The sequence below is a fragment of the Trachurus trachurus genome, assembly GCF_905171665.1.
Source record: "Trachurus trachurus genome assembly, chromosome: 1".
NCBI lineage: Eukaryota > Metazoa > Chordata > Actinopteri > Carangiformes > Carangidae > Trachurus > Trachurus trachurus.
Genome location: NC_139891.1, coordinates 5,213,511 through 5,237,634, shown reverse-complemented (window position 1 = coordinate 5,237,634; position 24,124 = coordinate 5,213,511). Strand labels below are relative to the sequence as shown.

At 40.7% G+C, this 24,124-nt stretch overlaps 1 protein-coding gene across 3 annotated transcripts in view; it reads right to left on the bottom strand.

Annotated features, from left to right (window-relative positions):
• The window catches only part of slc2a15b (solute carrier family 2 member 15b), a 66,933-nt gene that overhangs the window by 3,264 nt on the left and 39,545 nt on the right, over positions 1-24,124 (bottom strand). For all 3 annotated transcript variants that reach the window (XM_083975231.1, XM_083975232.1, XM_083975233.1), the window contains 10 exons: positions 15,081-15,179; positions 10,521-10,681; positions 10,223-10,347; positions 8,812-8,957; positions 8,581-8,713; positions 5,882-6,069; positions 3,054-3,164; positions 2,320-2,421; positions 1,707-1,782; positions 312-439 (listed from right to left, as the gene is read on the bottom strand). In XM_083975231.1, coding sequence (XP_083831357.1) covers positions 312-439; positions 1,707-1,782; positions 2,320-2,421; positions 3,054-3,164; positions 5,882-6,069; positions 8,581-8,713; positions 8,812-8,957; positions 10,223-10,347; positions 10,521-10,681; positions 15,081-15,179 — 1,269 coding nt within the window. The remainder of the gene's footprint in view (positions 1-311; positions 440-1,706; positions 1,783-2,319; positions 2,422-3,053; positions 3,165-5,881; positions 6,070-8,580; positions 8,714-8,811; positions 8,958-10,222; positions 10,348-10,520; positions 10,682-15,080; positions 15,180-24,124) is intronic.

The window sequence follows — 24,124 nt, the reverse complement described above, 5'->3', positions numbered from 1 at the left end:
TGAAGGACGGCTAGGTCGCAAATTTTAATTGGTCATTTTATTGGTATTTGGGGAGTCACCTCTCTTCAGACTAAAGCAGACAGCCCGTGTCATTATTGCGCCGTGTCTGACACTGCACGAGGAGCCACAACAGACCCTGAGGTGAAAATCCTGAAAGCTACTGTAACAAGGCTACAGATTCAAACAACCAAAATATTTGTTATCAAAATTATACCCAACAAGTCACATGCATTTCCACAAGATGCCTTCTTTGAATCATCTGATGAATGAATGAAACTAAAAGCAGAGTTGTTGTTTTTTTTTTCTCTGACCTCCAGGAAGGGAAAGACGAAGCCGATGGTGAAGTTGGACAACCAGTTGAGGCAGCCGGCCACGGTGTAGGCGGCAGGTCTGTGTGACTGCTTAAACAGCTCCGCAGTGATCAGGAACGGGACACCAGCTACGCAGAGGGAACAAAAAAAACAAACCGATTATTTCTGATATCTGTTATTTTGACAACAGCAACTTTTTCATCTGGTTCACCCCACATCCACTTCATCCATTGGTTTGATCTAACTAGGCATCCTATCAAGCTGTCACAATACAAATCACATTTAATCACTCAGCACAGTTGTATGAATCTATTGGGTGTTGTGAAATTAACATCAGCGTCTTCATTCATCAATTAGTTTATCAATATTCCCACGCAGGACTATTCTTTGGCAGTCATTCAAAATAAACAGAACATGAACAGAAATGATAAACATTCCTCAAGCCCCAGTGCTATTATATTACTCTCCTTTTTCTGCGTGTACTTCATTATGACTTCATTACTCAGCGATCATAGATTGACAAGAGAGGAAGACGTTTGTTAAGTTGGCAGAACTCCAAGTACGAACCACAAGTAACAGAACAGCTTCAGTCTGGACTTGTGCAATTCATTAGTATGATATATAGGATCTAGGAGATGTTGTCTTTGGCTTTAAACACACAATTCTTCATTGTTAGACATAAAAGCTATGCGGGAGAAATATACATTAGTAAAAGCTCTAATGACGAGCTTTCTGAATGATATCCTCATTATCTGTGCATGATAATTGCATGGAGGAAGGTTTAATATCATCAAGCCAATAACTAGGCCATAATTTGTCAACATCTGTGGTATGTATGGGGGGTGTCATTGTGCACGCAAGGTTTTCGTGTGAGGCGGATCGTATTCATCACGGCTAGCTTACGAACAATGAGCCATTAAAAAGTCTAATTGCAGCAACAGGAATCCTGGTCCGTGTGCCGAAGTATAGATTTTGCCGACTTGACGGATGATGCTATGTAAACCAGATTCATTCTAATTCATCTTCCTCGCAGGTCCACTCAACGTGGCTCCCAATGTTGTAAACTATTGCCTCTTAATTCACTTCATTCAACTCATCCAGAGTACAAATGACTGTGGGAATGGATGTAGTGTGGCAGTTATAATTTCCTAATTTACAAGACTAATGAAATACAATATCTCTTCACAGTCAGGAGGAGAGGAGGAGGGAGGGAGGGAGGGAGGGAGGAAGAGAGGAAGAGAGGGAGGGATGCTGGGGTTTAGGTTCGGTACATGCTATTGTGAAAGCGTCCAGCAGGGAGCAGTGTTACCTTACACACAGGAGCGCCCCACCATGTGAGCTTGGACAGTGTTTTCAGGTGGGATACAGGGAGGGTAGATTCACTAAAATGATTACCTGGGCCTATGCAGAAGCCAGCGATGATCCCAACTACACATCCCACGCTGATGTAGCGCATGAGGGCCATCTCCGACTGTGATTGGTCAAACACAAGTCATGAGTCTCAAGTCACGAGTTGTGAACATTAGTGAACAATTTGCACAGTTTTCTTTCACAATTATTCATTTAACCATACTTGATCATCCTGACTATATGTAACATATGAGCAGCATGATTGGTACCATGTGGGGCCCCTGACATTCACTTTGTAATTACACATAATTACATTCTTGTTTGTACTGTACTGATGGGTATAAGTCAATAGGGGTTTCCCAGTGTCACTTACAGTACTGTCAAGAAGGTATTTGGTAAATGTTTACTCTTATTCTTACAGTACATCCAAATTCTTAAAGATGTTTTTAACTGAATAAATGAAATTAAAAATGAAAATGAAGAAAACTAAAATGTTGACTCAGTGAGTTTTAAGGTTTTAGTTTGTGTAAATTATGTTAATTTGTTATTGTCCTCAGTCACATTAAAAATCATTGCACTCTCTGTCCTCCACCACAGTCTGAAAGTTAATATACAGTAATATATTCCTGCACCAGCAGGACATCAGGTGACACTGTACCTGGAAGAGGACGGACATAGTGATCCCAACACAGCACAGTCCCATGAAGAGGAAGCCGCCAATCATCAGAGGTCTTCTGCCCACGCGCTCAATAGTAAAACACTGGAAGGTGGACAAAGAGGCAGGAGCAGTTGTGATTGGCTGGCAATATTAAGACACCATTAAAAAAGAAGAAAATCTTTTATCCTCATTTCAGCTGGTTCAGTAGTAGTAGTATAACATACAGGTAATTCATGAACTTTTTGGAAAAATGTGGCTGACTTAAATTATAAAGATGCTAGTGTGATGAATAAATAAAGTCAAAGTAAGAAAAAGACATGCTAAGATCTTATAATAATAACAATTGTTACATAACTTTTATCTGTTTAATGTATATTGTCATAGGAACACCACAGACCAGAGCCACTACAGCTGGTCTATTCAAGTTTGCAGTGCACTACTTTCTGCACAACATAATAAAGAACAATAAAAAGACACACAAAACACTACAGGTCCATCTTTAACCATCTTTACTGTTTCAACCTGTTCCTGGAGTCAAAAATATGTTTATGTTTTGCCTGATCAAAGCTCGAAAACTTGGCGAGCAAATACTTGAAACTCTCCATGATGCACAAACATTTTCAATAACCCCCCATTGTTAATTGATAAGGTGCTCAAGCTCTATTCAAAATACAGACAAAGCGGTATAATAATGTTAAACTTGGCGTGTTTAAAGTGTATTAATGTCTACTCACCCCCAGAACTCCAGAGATGACCTCGATGGCACCAGTTCCCACTGTTGTGTACTGGATATAAGGTTCTGGGATTCCCGCGTTCTTAAATATGTCATTCGTATAGAACCAGATCTAAAATTGAAAGTGACATGAGGTTTTTCATTATTTTGAACACACTAGACAACTGAAAGATGCACACACACACACACACACACACACACACACACACACACACACACACACACACACACACACACACACACACACACACACACACACACACACACACACACACACACACACACACACACACACACACACACACACACACACACACACACACACACACACACACACACACACACACACACACACACACACACACACACAGCTGCCTCGAAACTCAAAGTTTGTCTTTTTTTTCCTTCATCTCAAGGAGCCACAAAGTCGCCCTGCTTGTTTGGCGTTTCCACGTGATTCATCATCATGATCATTATCATCAGGCCGAACATCACTCATGCATTTGAGATACAGCTTTTCATCAGTATGGACTCTTGACAAGTGCTCCCCTTGAAATTAATTTGTGTATTCTCATTAATCACACTTTGCTGATGCAACATCCATCATTTATGAGGTGTGGACAAGCTCGTGATCGGTGCAGTTAAATGCTGTCTTGTTGATTTAGTAACCATACATGGAGGATTTCATCACCATCGCAGCACATAACGCAAACAAGGAACCATCAAAAGCTAGAAACATACACAACAATTAGAGAAAGTTTAAAAAGTTGGGACAAGTTTTGAACATGTTTTAGCGGAAGAGTATATACAATAGTAACTCAAAGTGAAATCCCATATTGTTTGTATCAAAACAGCCATTTTGCACCCACACAAATGGACAGTCTCAGGAACACTGTGCTGTTTGACATCCATGATGGACAGATCGTGGATGTCAAACAGCTACATGGGGCTATTCTTCATAAGGCTTGTGGTGGGAGCACATTAAGGAGAGCAGCCCTGCAACATTTTCTTGGAGACTTCCAGCTATTTCAGCCCAAACACAACACAACTCAAAAAAGTCACAACTCATTTCTCAGGTCTTCCTGGTTTATTAGGCCCTTCTGAGACTGGCTAGCTAATCAAGTAATCTGAGACTATCTGTAACCAACTGGCAATTGACTTTACTCATTCATTTCCCACCAGCTTCCCATTTTCTGTCTGAAAGAAACATGTATGTTACACACCAAAGACAGGATCATAACTTTGCAGCCGCCCTGACTCTGACAGTGTCACATGCCACCACACCTACACCATAAGCAAAAGTATACACTCATAAAATATACACTCACGAAAGCTGTCAGGATAATCTGCTCTGAAAACAATCGTGCGACCAAATGCAAACAAATTATTTCTAAATTTATGAGCTTCACTTCCAAGAAATTAAAAAGACAAATAATTCTGGCAAAGAAGAGGTGTGACACTGTTTATGTAGGGAAGTTGGACAATATTTATTCCTAAAGGTGTAGGACATTCGTCGGCCTTCTTCATCAGATTTCAGTGGAACATAAAGGCCCAAGCCACGCAATTTCAAGTCCACTTTCACCCTCCACTTCTCAATATTGTTAGGACGGCACACAAAAGGAAGTGTTGCTGTTTAGAACAGAACAGCTGGCGTCTTGGGACTCGGCAGGGTGTAGCTTCGCTGGGAAATGATACTAGCATGTGAGCCAGAATGCCTAGAGCTTCCATCCACATGGAGCAATGAGTACAAAGATGAGTTTGACTTTGTGTGTGAACGGGTGGACCTTCTCATGTGGGCTAACACTGAGGGGGAGGACCAGGAGATAATGAGGCGTGGTGCTGTTGCCCCCTGCTTAGTCACTCAGTGGCTGAGTGTGCGACTGTGATGTATGAACAGGAGGAGGTGCAGATGGGAGGAGCACAGCTGGGAACTGCAGCAATAGGGGCTCTCACTCTCTTATGATAACTGCACGGTCCTTGTACCTCAAAATATTAAAGGGATACACCAACATTTTTTTTTCCGTGTCTTGCCTCACTCCCGCGTCCATGACCAGCAGATAGACACCATCCTTTTGACTGTGCGTGCAGTAACAAGGGAGATAGAGCCCGTATCGCCCGTAATTAGCTTAGCTCAAACGCTGGATGTGCATAGGTAGTGTTAGCCTGCCTCCTACCCGAGCCAAAATCAGCAGTCAGAAGCTGATTTCATTTTAGCTCTAAACTCTGTAAATATATCACTTTATCGACATTTCAAACATTTTTAGGTGAGAAAGTAGCCGTTTAGATCAGCAGTGTGTCGTTAATTTGTCTAAATACCAGCTGTTTACAATTTTGTTCGGACGAATTCGGTGCTACTCAAGCTAGCCGTTGTGACCAACACACTTCCGGTTACTTTCACAAAAATAAAACACCTGTTGCCCTTTACATACAGAAAACCATGACAATAGAATTTGTGCTTTTACTTTGAAACTCTGAGACGAAGATCGGCCCGCCGGTTTCCGTTTAGAGTTGCTGAAGAGTTTCTCTGATGACTTTAGGTGGAGGCAGGCTAACACTACCTATACACTTCCAGCGTTTGAGCTAAGCTAATTAGCGGTGCACCAGCTCTGCCCGTATCTCCCTTGTTACTGCACGTACAGTCGAAAGGATGGTGTCTATCTGCTGGTCATGGACTCGGGAGTGAGGCAAGACACGGGAAAAAAAAAGGTTGGCATATCCCTTTAATATTTTGAGGTACAAGGACCGTGCAGTTATCATAAGAGACACACACACACACGCAAGCACACAAAAACAAAACAGGCTGAGGCCCACAATACTTTTTTCACGCACCGCATCAATTCCAGAGAGCTGCATGCCGATGTTGACCACCACAATGGTGATGACCTGCCAGCGGACACAGCGGTCCATGAGCAGGCCCCGCACAGAGATGGTGGAGACGGAGGACAAAGACCGTTGCTCCTCCTGCATCTCTTCAACTTCAGCCTGGATGTTTCCTTTAGGACGATACCACTTCAGGGCTAGAGAGAGAAGGACACGCTTTTAAATGAGACAAAGATCAAATTAAGATGTAACTTTATGTTATATTCTTGACCATTTTAGCTTAAATTCTTGATCATTTTAAACCAGAGCAAAAGCCTCGACTGCCAAACCAGAGGTGGGGAAAGTACCAAGCTACTTTCAGTCAAAGTATAGGCTACTGTTCATAGATAGTACCAAATGCTCAAAGTCGTTCACTCAAATGTTTACTTGAGTTAAAGTAGGTAGCCTATTGGGTAACACTTTACAATAAGGGTCCCTTAATTAGCGTTAGTTAGTACATTATTAAGCTTTAATATATAAACTAATGTGTTAATTAATGCTGAGTAATGCATACATAATGATAACTAATTACATTATTCAACTTTTATTATTACTTAATAATTTATTAAAGCAGAAGTAAGCAATCCGGTGGTTTTGGCTAACTTCCTGTCAGCCGATGGAGTTAGCGGTCCCCGCCCTCGTCTCGCCGTCACCACATTCACGCGCATCCCTTGGCTGCACACACAGAGAGGACCGCCCCTTTATGCCGTTCTCTCTCCTCATTGGATAAAGGTTGTAGGATACAAGGAAAGTTTTCTCCTCGGCTTACAGCAGAGCAGAGTGACTGACAGACCCGTGTTTCAGACCAAACACTCTATATAAGTGATTACTGTCGGAAGATAGAACTATTTAAGACTTATATTAACTCATTGAGTGCCAACCACGTAATTTCTCGTTTTTCGTTCCCATGCGTTGAGTGCCAAAAACGCGATTTTTCGTTTTTTGCTTTTTTTTTAAATTATGAAAATAGACACTTTAATACACATTATATGTAAATTTGGGGACTCTACGACGAGGAGAACTGAAATAGATGACGATCAAAGTCACATGACAGCTCATGATCTGGAAGTTTTTATCATAACTCGGCTTTTGCAAATGGAGTTCTGCATGCAGATGCAGCGCAGCTGCTCTGCTCTCACCTGCGCTGCTGCTCTGCTCTCACCCGCGAGGCTGCAGCAGCTCGGAGCTGAACCAGGAAGCTCTCAGCCGACTGTCCCGCCCGGTCTTCACCTCGAGCAACACCGTGTCCTCCCAAAAGTCCCCCCGCGGTAAAATCTGATGGTCTCTGGGCCAAAGCGGTCTTCCCGAGGCGCTGTGGCCGACAGACCCTCACGTTCCGTGGCTAGAGGCTGTGACACGGCACGGTGCGTCTGTGTTATTGTTGTTTAGTGGCGCCCCCCCCCCCCCCCCCCCCCCGCCCCCGATGGTGGTTTTGTGAATAGAACAACAATTGTTGTATATATTTATCTTACACAAGCCCTTTGATCCAAAAATGCGAGTGTCAGAAGAGCGACAGACACAAACAGAGCACCTTTCATAAAAGACGCTCTATCTCCTTTTCTAGAAAAAAAGGAGGGATTTTGGTGAAACCCAGCCATGTTTAGCTTGACTTTTCTCAGGAACAGAGGCATGTAGAAACAAACGGTTTGTGGTCATTTGAAGCATAAAGTTAAACCTTTCAATTGAGCTACAGTATGTGTTGGTGGCAATAATATAGAATACACTATGGCTCTACATAAAAAGTCAAAAATGGTCTAAATTGCCGGTACACTTGACTAAAACTTTGGAAAGGAGCGCGGCACTCAATGAGTTAACACAAACATTCCGCTTACTTCTGCTTTAACTAACTTTGAGTAGTAAACATTAATTAACTGCTTACTAATAGGCTAAATTAATTAATGTGTTTCCTAATCCTAAGTAATACATAATAATGATTGTTAATATATCTGTAAACAGTTAATTAATGCTTAATAATGTACTAACTAATGTTAATTAAGGGACCCTTATTGTAAAGTGTTACCAAGTATTGCAGTGCTTGATTTTAAAAATACTCAAGGATTCAAAAGTTGCCTCCATTTTTTTTTTACAGGAACACATTGTTGCACAGAGGATTTACAAACCCTAATGACTATGAAACAACCTAATGAATACAGTGATGTACTTGTTGAACCTGTCAAATAAAAATGCTTGTAGGAGAACATACTAAGATTACATGTATCAACCTGCTTTTTTGGGGCAGTGGTGAAGTCTGGTCATCACTTCCTGATAAAAGTTGTTTTCCTTTACTTCTAAATGTTTCAAATGTGAACTTAAGATAATGCCAAGGTGCTCAGGTGAAGCATCCTCTTCCTCATCTATATCTAACATAGCATGATTAGGACAATGACAGGTTCAAGCGAGAGTTGGCTGGGATGGGTCCGTTTCAAAGCCATATGTACTTTATAGAAATGTAGCGGAGCCAAAAGCACAATATTTGTCTATTAAATATAGTGAACTAAAGCTTCCAAAAATAGGACACTCAAGTGAAGTAAACATATAAAAAAATAGCCTAATACTTTGTTACTGTTTATTTCTGGTTATGAGACAGTCTTAACCCCATGTAATAAAACAATACAATAAAAAATAAAAAAAAATTTGGAGGGAGGAGAAAACAGAATATACTTTCTAACCTGCGATGGTGGCATGGACATTTCCTTTCTCTATCAACAGGTACCGTGGACTCTCTGGAAACCATGGCAACAGCATCAGCTGGGCCAGCGTAGGAAACACCACCAGGGACAGGAGCAGAGGCCAGTGCTCTTCCTTTATGGAAAGAAAACATGACACTCTCATCTCAGCTTGAGGCAGGACTAAACATAGGATGGGCTATCTGAGTTTGGGTTTACGCCTCAATATCGTACCTTTCCCATCAGTTCATGGAGCCCCAGGACCTGAGCGATGAAGACCCCAAGACAAATGTGGATGCTGGGAACGAGGCCCAGGAAGCCTCGCAGGTTCTTGGGAGCGATCTCTCCGAGGTACATAGGCACCACACTGAGAGAGATCCCTGTTGGAAGGAAGTGTAATCAACATGGGCAAACACTGGCAAATACTGTATAAGTCATGAAATGGAAAAAAAGAAAAAGAAAATCAGACTTTATGACTGTATAATGGCTGCAAAGCACAAGGTTATGCTGTGAAACACTGTAAAAACATTGGTTCATAAGATTCAGAGTTCTATTGTATATTTCTATACTATGGCCAATGTTAGCATTAACAGCTGTTTACTCATCTTGACTAAAGACAAATACAGAGATAGAAAGCAATACTAATGTAAATTCTGTTTTGCTTCTATTTCCATCACTTCCTTTCCTCTGCTTCCTTTAAAGGGATAGTTCACCCAAAATTCAAATTTCACTCATTATCTACTCACCCTCATGTCGACTAAGGGCTGGGAGAATTTTCAGAGTCCTCCATGCCTTCTCTGAGTTACAGGGGGCTCCGCGCAGCAGTATTTGTACATAATGGTTGTGAATGGATACCAACTTTCTTCGTCCACAAAGACACACGAAAAAACATCCAAATACCTCCATACTGCTCGTCTGTAATGTCCCTCTTGTATTGAAGGCCTGACATGAGAAATTGTTCCGAAAAAAATGTAATAAGTCTATATTTTAAGCTTGTTTGTAGCGGAAGCTCCCTGTGTCTCAGTTCACTGCTCTTCCTGTGTCAGTGCAAATCTTGCGTGATTTGCACTGACCGGCGGAACAATTTCTCATGTCGGGGCTTCAATACAAGAGGGGCATTACAGACGAGCAGTATGGAGGTATTTGGATGTTTTTTGGTGTGTCTTTTTGGACAAAGAAAGTTGGTATCCATTCACAACCATTATATGGACAAATACTGCTACGCGGACCCCCCCGTAACTCAGAGAAGGGAGGGAGGACTCTGAAAATTCTCACAGCTCTTAGTCGACATGAGGGTGAGTAGATAATGAGTGAAATTTGAATTTTGGGTGAACTATCCCTTTAAGTACCTTCCCTAGAAGTACTGTAGCTCTGCTCAGGGGGCAAATCATAACTACTGTAAACACAGTGATGGCTGAAACTGAAGATAAGACTAGTGAATGAAAAGCTGTTAATGCTTATGCTGGCTAGGTAGCAATAACAAAACTTCAGGCTCCTTCAATATAAATATGCCAAATGGGACACAATGAAAATAAGTCCCAGATTTTATTTTTCATTTTTACACAAATGACAATCCAATTAATGAAAAATAGCTTACTAAACAAAATAATCTCATTTTTATTGTCTTTGAGGACCTGACACGTACCTGAGTGTACTCCTGTGACGAAGCGTCCAAATATAACCATTGCTGGCATCCTGCACCACCTGCTAAAGCCCATCAAACCTCCTCCTATAAACACCAGCACACTGGATCGGACCAGCGTCCCTTTCCTGTTTGGAAACACAGTGACCCGTCTTAACTCAAATTTCTTAATGAACAAGATGCTTAGAACTATGAGCAATAAAGGCATTAATGATGATGGCATTTTTACAGAAACATGGATTGAGCCTGAGTGCATATACTGTACAGTAAGAAGAAAAAAGAATCAGCCACACGTACTAACCTTCCATATGTGGTTACAAGTTTGCCCACCAGAAGGGCCCCCGTCATCCCACCAATAGCAAAGATGGAGACAGTGAGCGAGTACAAGACGGTGAGGTGCTCCTCATCTGGAGTCCAGTCGTATATTTCTATCATTGTTTCATTATAGAAGTCTTTGATGAACTGGTGGAGGACAGAATAAATTAGGTTAGTTATAATAGATATAGTATAATACCTTTATTATAATTCCATAGCCTACTGTACATGGGTATAATTTCTCATGGTGATATTTTTGTCACTGTCAAACATTCTCTTTTGTTTTTCCAAAAAATTCTATTTTGCCCTTTATAAGACAGAATTTAAATGCTATAATATTAAATGAATCCCCATGTTATGCAAAAACACAATACTGCAAAAAGAAACAAACAAACCAGTGTAAGTCTTGTAAGCCTGAGCTATTGCAGTATGTACATGACTCCAAACGACCTGGTGCACATATGAATCATCAACTACCACATCATTAATTATTTCCCACTGTGTCACACATCTAAATGCATTAGTTTTTCCTCAACACTGGATTGGAGCTGCATTGGGGGATGGGGTGAAGAGATGCGGGCATCTTCATGTGACAGGAAGTTGATCAAGCCCCCACCATCAAAGTCAAATCTAATTTGATGAGGAAAAAGGTCATAAACTGCGTGCTTGATAAAATGAACGTGGTTATCCCTGTGGTGTGACAAAAATGCTCCGTGAGAGTCAACAACAATACACATCAGTTTCCTTTCAGGTTGATCTGACAGTGAACACTCCACTGAGATCAGACTGGGCTGGACAATCTATTACATTTAATCCAATTCATCTCAGGAGACACAAGTCATTCACACTCTGAAGACTGAAAACAGGGGAGAAAAAGAAAGATCAGTTTTAGTATTACTACTCATCAAAACGCTTGCATTGGTTTGTATACTATAGTGAGAACATGTTCATATTTATTTATTGTTTTAATTACTATCTTGACAGGTCAAGGCTTCATTATGTTAACCAGCTGATCTGGTGTGTGTGATCCACCTGCTGTTTTATAAGAAGGCCATCAGGCCAAATATTTCCATTTAGAACAAATTAGAGTGAAACTGATGAGCACTGATGAGGAATGTGTGACCTTGTCTAGACAGCCAGTGGATGATACGATAAGACATGCTCAGTCCTGACACTAAAACTGCAGTGTGCTCCTGGATTTAATGGTGTCACCGATCCGATACACTGGATATCTGTATTGGCAGGAATATCAATCTTATTAAGACAATCCGGTTTGACATTAAAATCCATGTTAAATAGACATTGTTCACCTACCAACTACATTTTGTTTACTCTTGTGTGTATAGTCTTGCCTTATTTATCATAATTTTCAATTTCCTCTTACTCTACTCTGTTATTATCTATTCATTTATTGTGTCACAAAGAAAAGTAAAAAGGAGAGGTGGTACAATGTTCCTGCACACAAATATAGCCGGGGAAGACTCAAGATGTCACAGACACATGTGACACAGTAAAATAATCGACAAGTGCTCATAAGGAAAAAGGAGAATTCACATATGATCATCTGCTTTGTTTGTACTTAAAGATCATATGAGCTTTATGGAAATTTGTAGGAACAATACAATCATTTCATATTAGATCTTGACTTTCACTCTTGTGCTTGAAAGCTGTACGTAAATCCAGCTTCAACCTTTAGCCCAAAATTAAATTACCAGGCCAATATATCTTAATCAAGGCTTATTGAAACAAAATTATTTAAAAAGATTGCAGAGCAGATTGTTGTCTTGGTACTAAAACATCACTCCTTTGTTGTTGTGGCTATCTGCCATCATTTAACAGTAGAGAAAAGTTTAGTGCTCTGAAAATCTTATTACTACAACACACAAAGCCACAACATAAGCATTTCAAGTATACAATAAAAAACTACTTCAATTTTCTCCCAGCTGAGCTCCTCTCTAACTGATCCTTATGCCAGATCTTATGTTAGATTTGAGGACACAAAAACACACAGCAGTGAACCTAGCAAAGGGCACTGAAGTCACATGGACCATGGTTAAAGATTTGACCTCACCAGGCACCATAATAGTAGATTATTCAGATTATGTGTGACACAGAGGCATTGTCTTCATTTTAACTGTGATGATGCTATTTCGGCTGCAGCTATTTCTGATGCTAACACTGCAGTTGGGGGCAATAAATTACAGTAGGAGTTAAGATACAGATACAAACAAACAATTTCACATTTCTGTTGGGTAAATAGTTTGGGAGTGAGTAATACGTAAAGGGAGACAGGGTAGCTTTCCTTTGCTTCTTTGTGCTGAGATAAACAAAGTAAACAACTGAAGCTTAGTTGTAAACAAATGCAGCATTTTAAACTCTTCACAAAAAAGGCAAACACTTTTCTCAAACTGTCTCATTAGGTCTTAGTATATTTAAAATGTGAATTTTTCCTGTTTTGGACATGATATTGGACTATGAACACCATGGAAATCAACAAATGGCCAAGCTGAAGACACTGAATAGGTTTAACCCTCCTGTTGTCCTCCTGGGTCAGGGAAGGAAGGACGAAGGGAAAGAAGGAAGGAAGGAAAGAAGGCAGGAAGGACAAAGGGAAAGATTGGAGGAAAGAAGGAAGGGAAAAAGGAAGGAAAGATAGAAGGAGAGAAGGAACAGATTGGGTCAAAAAGGAAGGAAGAAGTAAGGACGAAGGGGAAGAAGGAAGGAAGGAAGGAAGGAAGGAAGGAAGGAAGGAAGGAAGGAAAGAAAAGGGGAAGGAAAGAAAGATGGAGGGATGGAGGGAACAGATTTGTTCAAGGAAGGAAGGAAGAAGGGAAAGAAGGGACAAAAGAAGGAAGGGAAAAGGAAGAAAGTTGGAAGGAGGAAACAGATCAGGTCAATTGGATCAAAGGAGGAAGGAAGAAGTAAGGACGAAAGGAAGGAAGGAAGGAAGGAAGGAAGGAAGGAAGGAAGGAAGGAAGGAAGGAAGGAAGGAAGGAAGGAAGGAAGGAAGGAAGGAAGAGGAAAAGGGTTGTGGAAAGAAGGAAGGGAGAAAGGTAGGAAAGAAGGAAGGATGGAAGAAGGGAACAGATTGGGTCAATTTGACCCAGAAGAACAACAGGAGGGTTAAAGCAACACACAGTGGCTCCTCCATGTTTTTGAAAAAATAAAAGCACAGAAATATTTGAAAAATCCTTAATTAGATGAGATTTACACATGGACTAATAGCTTTAAATGAGAGATGCCAAGCCCCCCCGGTTCTGCATCGATCAACTGGTTGAAAAAGGAATCAAAATGAGAACAACAAGTTGGAAACTGTCCATGTAAATTCTCCATCAGTGATAAAGAGTGTGAGGTGAAGAAAGTTGGAAAGTGATGAATGAATCACATGCTAACCAGACCCAAAGCAGCAGATGCAACTCTTTCCCTTCTTCCTCACACACCAGAGATGGGCTCCACACTGGACCATGTGAGCTTCAGTGTGGAGCCATCCATGGCCAAACAGGAATGGTTCAGGGTTTAGTCACTGTACTGTGACAAATCCAACATCAGAGGTACAGTACAGCAAAGAGCACATGATGGGTCAGAACTACAGAACATTGATGACATGGTCAAGTCCACATGACTCCACATGACAATGACATACAATCTGTTCTCCACTGGAGTCACTAACATCTTAAAGGGCAGTTACATCTTTGGGAAGATACTGTCACCCCTAGGGATGTCACGATTACTTGTTTTCACAATTGATTGCGGTATGGGCTTTATGCACAGCTCTACTACTTCCTGAATTAAGGCAGCTCCTTTATTTCCTGTCTTACATTGTTGGACCGACTGATTAATCCAGGTGTGTCTGACCTGCCAGCAATGGTCAGACACTAATCAGTTTGTCCAGTAATGTAAGACAGGAAACAAAGGAGCTGGCTTAATTTAGGAAGTAGTAGAGCTGTGCATAAAGCCTATTAAACGCCACAATTAATTAATCGTAAAGATTCCTAAATACCGTTACTTTCCAAAATAGATTATGTTGTAAACACGGAGGCAGATGTGTGCCAAAGTAAATGTAAATGTAAGAAATACTGGTCCATTTACCTAACATAACATATAAGTGGTAGGAATTTAAATGTTAGTGTGTAATTTGTGATAAAAAAAAACTAAAACAAACGAACAATCAAAATAAACTTAAACATTTGGTATAGATGACAATTGATGATTTGAGTATTTAAACACTTCCCCTGGAGGATTAATAATTGGTTATATATTAACAGTAGCTAATTAAAATATTTAGTATAAATAATTATTAATGTAATTATATTTCGGCTGTATTTGATTTTACACTTTCATATGTTGTGAAATGAATTAATGTCTATTGTGATAATCGTAATACCGTGATTATTTCTCTGACAATAATCGTACAAAGAAAATCTATAATCGTGACATCCCTAGTCACCCCAGTGTTCACTGATGCTACAAGAAAGTGGGTTGATGACGACAACAGCAATGAGAATTAGGATTATTATGATGATGATGATGTTTCAGTGACACAAACCTGCGCGGGAGAGTTGACCACTGCCAAGTTGTAGCCATAGAGCATGGAGCTGCCCAGGGAGGAGAGGAAGGCCACCGCCAGCAGTGACTTTGTGAGATGCTGAGGAAAAGACAAGGAAAGAGACAAGTGAGAATGAGAGGAGAAATGTCCAGAGGCCTCAGAAATAAAAACCTGAGCTTGAATTCAAAATGAGATCACATCAGGTGATCTGGAACGTATAGGCATTAAGTTAAAATATCCAAGTTTTGATACTAGTCATGGGATTTTCTTGTGTAACATACTTTAAACTGAATAAAATAAATAGCTTCATGGGTTCTGCAGATAAAAAAAAAAAGATGTACTGGGCTAATTTAATAATTAAGAAATAAATGTCAAGTCCCATTTCATTCTCCGGACATGTGTGTATAGCCTGCACAGCAATTAGCTCATTGTATCAGTATTTAACAGCACCGTACTAAGGCTATAGGTTACACTTATAAGTCTGTGAGCTTTGGACTCTGTAGCGGATCTGCACTGCCACCGAGCAACATGTGACTGAATCAGAAGAAGTGAAACAAACCCGTAACTGGACACAGGCCATGCAGATCGCATTTGCTTGCTCAAATTTTATCATAAGCACTAAGTTTAGCTCTGAGAGAGGGACATTGAAAGAGCTGAACAAGCCTCAGCTCATGGTCAGTTGCAGCCAGATTAACTATTCAGGCCCTTTTTGAGCCACCGTAAAAGAAATGATGACATATGGGGTTTCAACGGGCAAAATTGGGGACATACAAATGTTAAACATCACAATAAATATCCAAAATCACGTGAGTCCTGCTCAGACTCAGTCTACTGTATTTTCATTATGAATGGCCTGGAGCGAACCTCTTGGCCACCATCCTAAATTCCAGCACACTGAGCTTAGCTGACCTCCAAGGCAAAAAGGTCGGCAGGATTATAGTGTGTTTCTGAATGTCCATACCTTGGAAGGAGCATGAAGAAAAACTAACACAAACAACCACACAAATATCTGCACCCAAAACAACGTCTCTGACAAAGATTTACAAACCCACCCTGGTCTTTACATACTAAGATGTTGTAGGATGTTGATAAGCTCAGTCAGAGCAGAGGCTTCCTGCTCTGACTGAACAATGACAGCACAGATGCCTTCAAGAAACCTAATTTAGCCTGATGGAGAGAATTAGACGACTACACGTGAAAATAGCTCCTACCAGACAATGCTGCCCAGTCAACATCAATTTAGCCCCATTATCTGTCAGATGTGCAGCTCTTCACATGTGGTATCACTTTGGTCAAAACTCTGAGCAACAGTGTTACTCACTGAAGTCTTAGTCATGTTAGTTCATGTCACCTTACTGGTTTATTTCTAACAGCTTCAGATTCAATGACATGCAGGCTGTTTTGGATGTGTGAGTCTTGGACCTCCTGCCAAACCTGTTCATGTCAAAGATCTAAGACAGCCTCTTCTATGAGCAATAACCCTGCACCATGGCGAGTGGTTAAACACACTCTGAGTGTACTGTATTGCCTGTCAAAGTTGGGCCATTTAAAAAGTAGCTGCGGGACTAAAAAAAAAATGCATCATGCATCAGAGATTTGGTGTGAATTGATCACTCACCGAGTTGATTTTTGCATTGTTTTCCACGAGCAGTTCCTCCGCCATTTAATTCATAAATAATTCCCCCTCACGTGTGATGTGCTCGTTAGAGTCGAGGACCGGCCGCACAACTTTTTCAACTCTTCGCCCTGCATCCCTCATTTGTAGCTCTCAGCCATGCTCCTGACTCACAGAGGAGGCGTGTCGTGTTAATGGGCGGAATCAACAGGCTCGTCAAACTCCCCCAGTCTCCAATCGCCGGCGTCCCGGCAGTGCGTCGTTTTCCCCGCTCCATCAGCGATCACATGAGCCAAGAGGTTCATCCTGCGCCCCGAGGTGCGCACAGATATCATCAAATAGCCTCAGGCTAACAATGTTCAGGTGCGTTTCAAAGACTGGTGAACATGAGGGCGACGGCTGAGACCCAGGGGCACCCTCACCTAGGAGGGCAGGGGGTCTTCACCTAAAGTCTTCAGAAAGGCTTTATAAGTAAATATTCATTTTGAATATAACACATTTTACTATTTATTTATTAAATCATTTTCATTTGTGTTTGATAACATTTTAATAATAAGTTATAATGTGATTTCATTTGACATTACCCTACTGCTTCAAAAAAAAAAAAAAAACCCTCACTGGGACATTTTGCCACTAGCCATAGCATCACTAATTGGCTAATTACTTGTTAATTATCATGACATGCCTAAAGGTCATTGTAGCCAGTGAGGACAAATGTGCTGTATGGACTGTTTGCCTTCATTCAACTGGTGTCACGCAAGCTATTGTTCTCAGGGGTCACAGGATTCATATAGAATAATATAATAAAGTCTTACCTCTTCAGCCCCACATGGAAAGAACCTATAGGTTTTAATATAGGTTTGAATATATGTGACATACATAAAATTGGCTGTTTTCATATATACGCATATATGCTAATATACGTATATGGTGCATATTTGCACAGATAAACTGCATATAGGTTTCATATGCGCATATATCCTCATGAGGATAGGATATACGCACATATGAAACCTACAGTATATGCAGTTTATCTGTGCATATATGCTGCATATATGCACCATATATATTAGCATATGTGTATGAAAACGGCCAATTTTATGTATGTCACATATATTCAAACCTATATTAAAACCTATAGGTTCTTTCTGTGTGGGGCACCCTAAACCAACCTATTATAACATATTATATATTGGAACAATCTGAATAAAGAAATCACTTTTACAGATATTGCAGAGATGCAAACTGCAGCGAGGGGCCACAAGTACAGGGGTCACAAGCAAAAAAAAAAGAAAAGAAGGTTGGGAACCACGAGTGCCATGATAACCATATCTAATGTGCCAGTAGGACTTGTCAGGTCGAGATCTCATGGTGCCTGGATGCATAGAGAGAATATGACACTTACAACTGTAATTCTACTCTTAATTGTTCAACAATACATAAACCACCCAACTTCAACCTTCTCTTCAAGACAAATGACATGATAATTGATTTATTGATTGATGGACAGGGCCCAAGCTCTGTGATGCTAAAAGTAACCAAGGTTATAAAAGGATAGAAGGGTTAGATATGTTTTTCATTTCACTTTTTAATCCATAAAATTAAATATTGTAAGAAGGGGGAAAAAATATTAGGGTAGAGAACACACTAACACATTGAGTTCAGGCTCTTTTATCATGTTTCATGTATTTTCATACACAATATTTTAGTATGTAAAACAGTGAGAGATTGAGAGAGGTTTTATGAAATGTTGATGAGGGCCATGTTCCTGTTTTGTCCTAATTGAGTGGTCACATCACGATGGGATCCTTTGATCAAAAATCATTTTTTACAGACTTTTAGGTTCATCCTGGATTTTTTTTCTCATTTACAGTCTGAGCTATTTTAGCACTTATATCGCTAATGTTTCTTTTCTGTCTTTTGATTTGAAATATTCACAATGAATAATTCAAATAATGGAATTTAAACTTGCGAGAACAAAGGGAATGGCAAAGCCTCCACACTTATAAGACCTTTTTATCCCACATAAGGAGCAGGTTTTGTCTTGATGTGAAGACTGATAATGCTCTGCATCACTTCTTCACGCATGACTTTCTTGCTTGTGTTCCTGCCTGACCATCTCTTAATGCGCTTTGGTCACACTGTCTCCTGCTTCACATATGACTCCGGCACTGCAGTTCTTTGCTGATTTCATGGTATGATGAATTTTTGTTGTTTTTAAGGCATCCGCATGACACACTTGAGGGGGAAAAATCCCTACACTCCTGAATGGTAAATATTGTGAAAAGAGAAAAGAGACTTGCACTGTATACTCTGTTTTTCTGTAGAGCAGGTGGTGCTGGTGCTGCTCTGACACAACTCAGCAAAGACTAGTGTCTCTTTCAAAGGACAAAGTGTGGCTCTTGACGTGTATAACATACAGTAACTGCACACAAAAGGCTGAGATGTCATTTATCACAGGGATGAAATAATAAAAGGGTGCGATGATGATCGGCAGAATTCAGTGGCAGCTCTTTCTATTACACCACTAAAGTCCTCAAGTAACACATGCTAATGTCTAACCCCTGTATTGTATATCATCTGCCTAATGCCGCCTCCATTACTCTCCTCCCCTCTGCTGTTGCTACCTGTACAGTACACATTCATATACATGTGGCCTTCGATACACAGCCAATGGACCTTCAGACTTGTGCTGCTATAACTTTAACCCAACGAGCCAAGTTGAGACTATCATGCAAGTCAAATGGCTTGTGTCATATGACTTCTATCACTGTGAAATGTCTATGGCATCATGCTGCTTATGGGTAAAAAATCAATTAAACTACGAACATACCTCTGACACCATGCAGGAAGAGGAGTCGACAATCGCTGCAGTGCAACAGAACAAATCACTCAGAGGACAGGATGAGTGAATACAGAATGATCAATCTCTCCCATACATAACGACAAACTCATTAGTCATAACCTTTTAAAATATATATTTATTTAAAATCAGTGAAATTGTTATTGGGATTTAAGCTTGAGCATGTGTCGGCAACGTGTGTCCACCAACTCCTGGGGGAAATTATACCTGCTCTGTAGCTGCTCAATGTTCCAGTAATGTGTTCAGAAGCTAGTTGCTATCTGTCTATCATTTGGTTGTGGGCAGGTAGAGATCAGCTGCTTTATCTGAGCTTTTTGGCCAAAGGACTGTGGCTACAAACCACACCAATGAGAGCGGTGAGAGTGAACCGAAACTTTAAAGGGATAGTGGCATTTTTCTTAAAGTGGGGTTGTATGATCTACAAATAGCCCCTAAGTACTTTAATTGCAGTAGAAGACTCTCTGCACTCCTCCCCCAGAGATTTACAACATACAGTGTTGTGAATGGACCAAAGAAACGGCCTATTTTTGCGGCCTAAAAGAGTCAAAGTGCAGGAAAAACGCAGTTTTTATTTGGACCTAACCAACTCACATACCCCTCCGCCCAGGGTTAGCGCCCGCCGATCAGCAGTTGGTTAGGTCCAAATAAAAACTATGTTTTTCCTGCACTTTGAAGGGCTGGAAAAAATTATATTATAGCGAACAATGGAACTGTGTATTTTTTTTTTTCAGGTAAAACCTCTTTTAGGCCACGAAAATAGGCCGTTTCTTTGGGTCCATTCACAACACTGTATGTTGTAAATCTCTGGGCAGGGCTATGGGCTGGCGTTGCTAACGGGAGGAGTGCAGAGAGTCTTCTACTGCAACTAAAGTACTTAGGGGCTATTTGTAGATCATACAACCCCACTTTAAGAAAAATGCCACTATCCCTTTAAAGTTGAATCCAAAACACTGAGCTGAAAGAGCTTTGAAGAGCTCAGATGGACTGCAGCATGGTGATACATTCCTTCAACAAGTGACACATTTCACATCACAGAGATAGTAACCCATTGTTAAAATTGAAATATTGATTAGTGCAGCTTTAAATACTTCCTGTTGCTTCAGGTCAGGTGGTTGCATACAACTTGGTTTGGCTGTTACAAAATAAACAAAACAAAAAAGTGATGAAAATATTTCTGTGATGAATCATGTAAATAATTTATGTGCCATATCAGATGTTTGCATAAAATGTGACAAGGAAAAGGGCACAATTTTACACTTTTTGTGTCAGTGTTCTCTTTCTCAATAAAGACATTCTGTGAAGAAGTGAAACAGTTTATGGAGGAAATATTAGAGATAAAAATAAATTTAGAATCCGACTTTTCCTATTAGTATCTACCCTGTAAAATGAAAAAGAAACAACGATTATTCTTAGACATAGACCTGTTGTTGGCCAAAGAGTCATTGCAGTTGCCTGCATCTACATCTGGGGCCCTTCTAGACATGTTCTTGCAAATAAAGACTTATCCCAAATAATAGGAGCACCTGGGATGACCCGTAGGTAGCCCTCTGCAGTTCACTTGCCCGCTTACTAACATAAATGTGTAACGTGTACGAGCAGGGTACAATTAGTTAAAGCAGAAGTGAGTGATATATTTGTGTTAATATAAGTCTTAAATAGTTATATCTTCCGACAGCAATCACTTACATAGAGTGTTTGGACTGAAACACGGGTCTCTCAGTCCCTCTGCTCTGCTGCCGAAGAGAAAACATTTATCGTATCCTACAGTTTTTATCCAATGAGGAGAGAGAACGGCATGCAGGGCTGTGTGTGCAGCCAAGGAACGCCGTGAATGTGGTGACGTAGCGACGAGGACTGTTATGGTGCGTTCAAGGAAACTCGTATTTTTCCGACCGTGAAGTGGTACCAGTTCGATCTGGTACGAGTTCACCGGTCGGAAGTTACGAGTGGCCGTTATAGTGACTTTCACCGGTAAAACAGGTCGGAAAAACACGAGTGGGTTGCCTGAAACGCTACAAAGTCGTAAGTTGTGACTTGAAGCTGTAATTTACGATTTCAAAAGCCTGCCTGGAACGCAGCATTAGCGAAAACGACCGGACCACTCACTTCTGCTTTAATGTGTATACCCCCTTTTTACTTATTTATTATTTATATTATTATTTTATTGTGTATTTAAGTTGTATTTTTAAGTTGTTTTTATTTTCTTCCCTTTCTCTATTATTTACTTATGTGGCTGTTTAGTTGTTATGTCTTAATCGTAGGTGGGTGAAGGTATGGTTTGGGGCAGGAGCATTATGTCTCAGTGGTTGTGTGTTATTTTGTTTGGAAATACATATGAATATATTGTTAGGGGGCAGAATATGTAACAAATGTGCATCAGCAAAGTAACCAATTCCAACATTAAACATTGTATTTTAAATCATCAGACCATAAGAAAATAAAGATAGGTGAATCTACACAGAGAAACAGCCCAGATGCTGATTCCTCCTGCTGTAATACATCAGACAGAAAGGATTGCATCCTAGAGCAGGTTCACCAGTTAATCTGAATTGTTGAAATAAATGAGGAGGCTGAGCTCTGTGTCTCCTGATGAAGCTTAATCAATGTCAGGTCTCCACTCATTTGTTGCTCACAGGCATCATGGATCAAGGCCAAGATTGGAGGTTGTAACAGACACACTCACAATCAGCCACCAATTTCAATAACACAATTACAGCATATTATTTAAACAGTATCATATTATTATTATTATTATTATTACTATAATTCATTCATTCTGTTACCGACATATACGCCCCCTCACAGAAGACACCGTGGGGCTCATGTGATTTTGGTGTTTGTGCGTAGTCAATTTTCTACCTAAGAACTGAAAAAATAAAATTACATAATTCACTTCCTTTCTTGCCCAGACTCCCACAGCAATCTAAAGTCTTGATCTTTACATAGAAATGGCATTCTTCCAGCCTCTGTTCCCATCCTCACTATCTAGTTGCATCAGTTCAAGTGAGATGTGAATGAAAAAAAAAAAAGCTGTGAAAAGAAATGAACATATTACCGACTTAATTTACAAGAGGGACATCTCATGATCGGGATCAGGATTTGGAACTATGTGATTTAATTTCTCAACAGAGAATGAGATGCCATTTGATAAATCACCCATCAATGCCAAACAGTAGGGGATGCTGCGCTGGGAAACAGGATATGTGCACGTGCATGTGCATATGTATGTGTGAAAATTACAGTGTGTGTTTTTGTTCATCAGGCAGTTTTGGGTCTCTGTATGACTGAATTTTTATAGTGGGTATCCTCCCAAGCATTTGTGTGTGTAGCAAGTGCAGAATAACCTCACATTAGCAGCCCATTATTTCAATAAACCTCCTCCTGCATCCCGTTGACAGATCATCTGCCTAGAAAAGCAGATATTGTGGCCTTTAATCAGTCAGCCCCCTCCGAGCCGCCGTAGTCTCTTGTGCAGTATTTAAATTCCTCATTTACTCTGTTGCAGGCGGGACGTGCCTGTCCCCCATTGTTCGCTCTGAATAAACTGGGGAGCTGATCGTGTTAAGTGCGGCCATGATTGATGGCAGCTGATGAAATCTAATATACTCGCCCCATGCCATCGTTTAGCAGAAATAGGATTAGAGAGAAAGACTCCAACATGAGCTGATAAAAGGTGGAAATATACTTAATGTTGCTTTCTCAGATTTCGAAAATTGACCAGTTCTGGCTGTGGTCGAGCAGCTCCAACAGAAGCCCGGGACATTAACCGCTGAGTGATGGCTGTGTTTCTTGGTGTGTGTGATGAACACCAGTTAGGGAAATGAAGTGTGCATCTGTGTGAGAGTGTGCGAGGTCACTCGGCGCAGTTTATGCATTTAAAAAGCATGAAGTGGAGTGACTGTCATTAACCAAGCCGCGATTCTGTGCTAGTTGTTTTCACAATTGTTAACTCAGCTGTAGCAGTTTGCCTTGTGTTTGTTGCGGGGTCAGCTGCTCATAGCAGAACATTTTTAATGTGGTTTAATTTGCATGCATATTCAAGACCTGTGTGTTTTTTTTTTTAAGTGAAAAAGCACATGATAGTGTGACACCACAGTTTCATTGTGCTGATGAATATCTAAGAGGCGGAGAGCTTTGGAGGATTGTGGGACTGAGGAGCTGTGATTTTAGTGACCTCTTGTGGGATGTGAGTCTCAGTTCACAATGGCAGCGTGGCTGTGATTGTGAAATGAAACAAAAGACAAAATGCTGTGTAAGGTTTGGTTCAGAGTGGTGGTGTTTCTTGCTAAAGGATTAATGGGCACGGTGGCAGACAGACAAATGTGCCAAACTGCACACACGCTCAAGAGCCCACTTGAAAGAGCCATAAGTCTCGGCGACACCCTGTCATCCTCTCTCTCCTCTCTTTCTTCCTCTGCTCTGTGTTTTACCCACTTCACAGCTACATTAGCACTTGATTTGGGTGTAATGGATCTCCCTCCTCCCCTCTTGCCCCGTTCCCATTGGCTGCGGCTGGCCTCCAGCCCAGCCCACCTGCTCCTCGGCGCTCTCCTTAATGTGACTGGC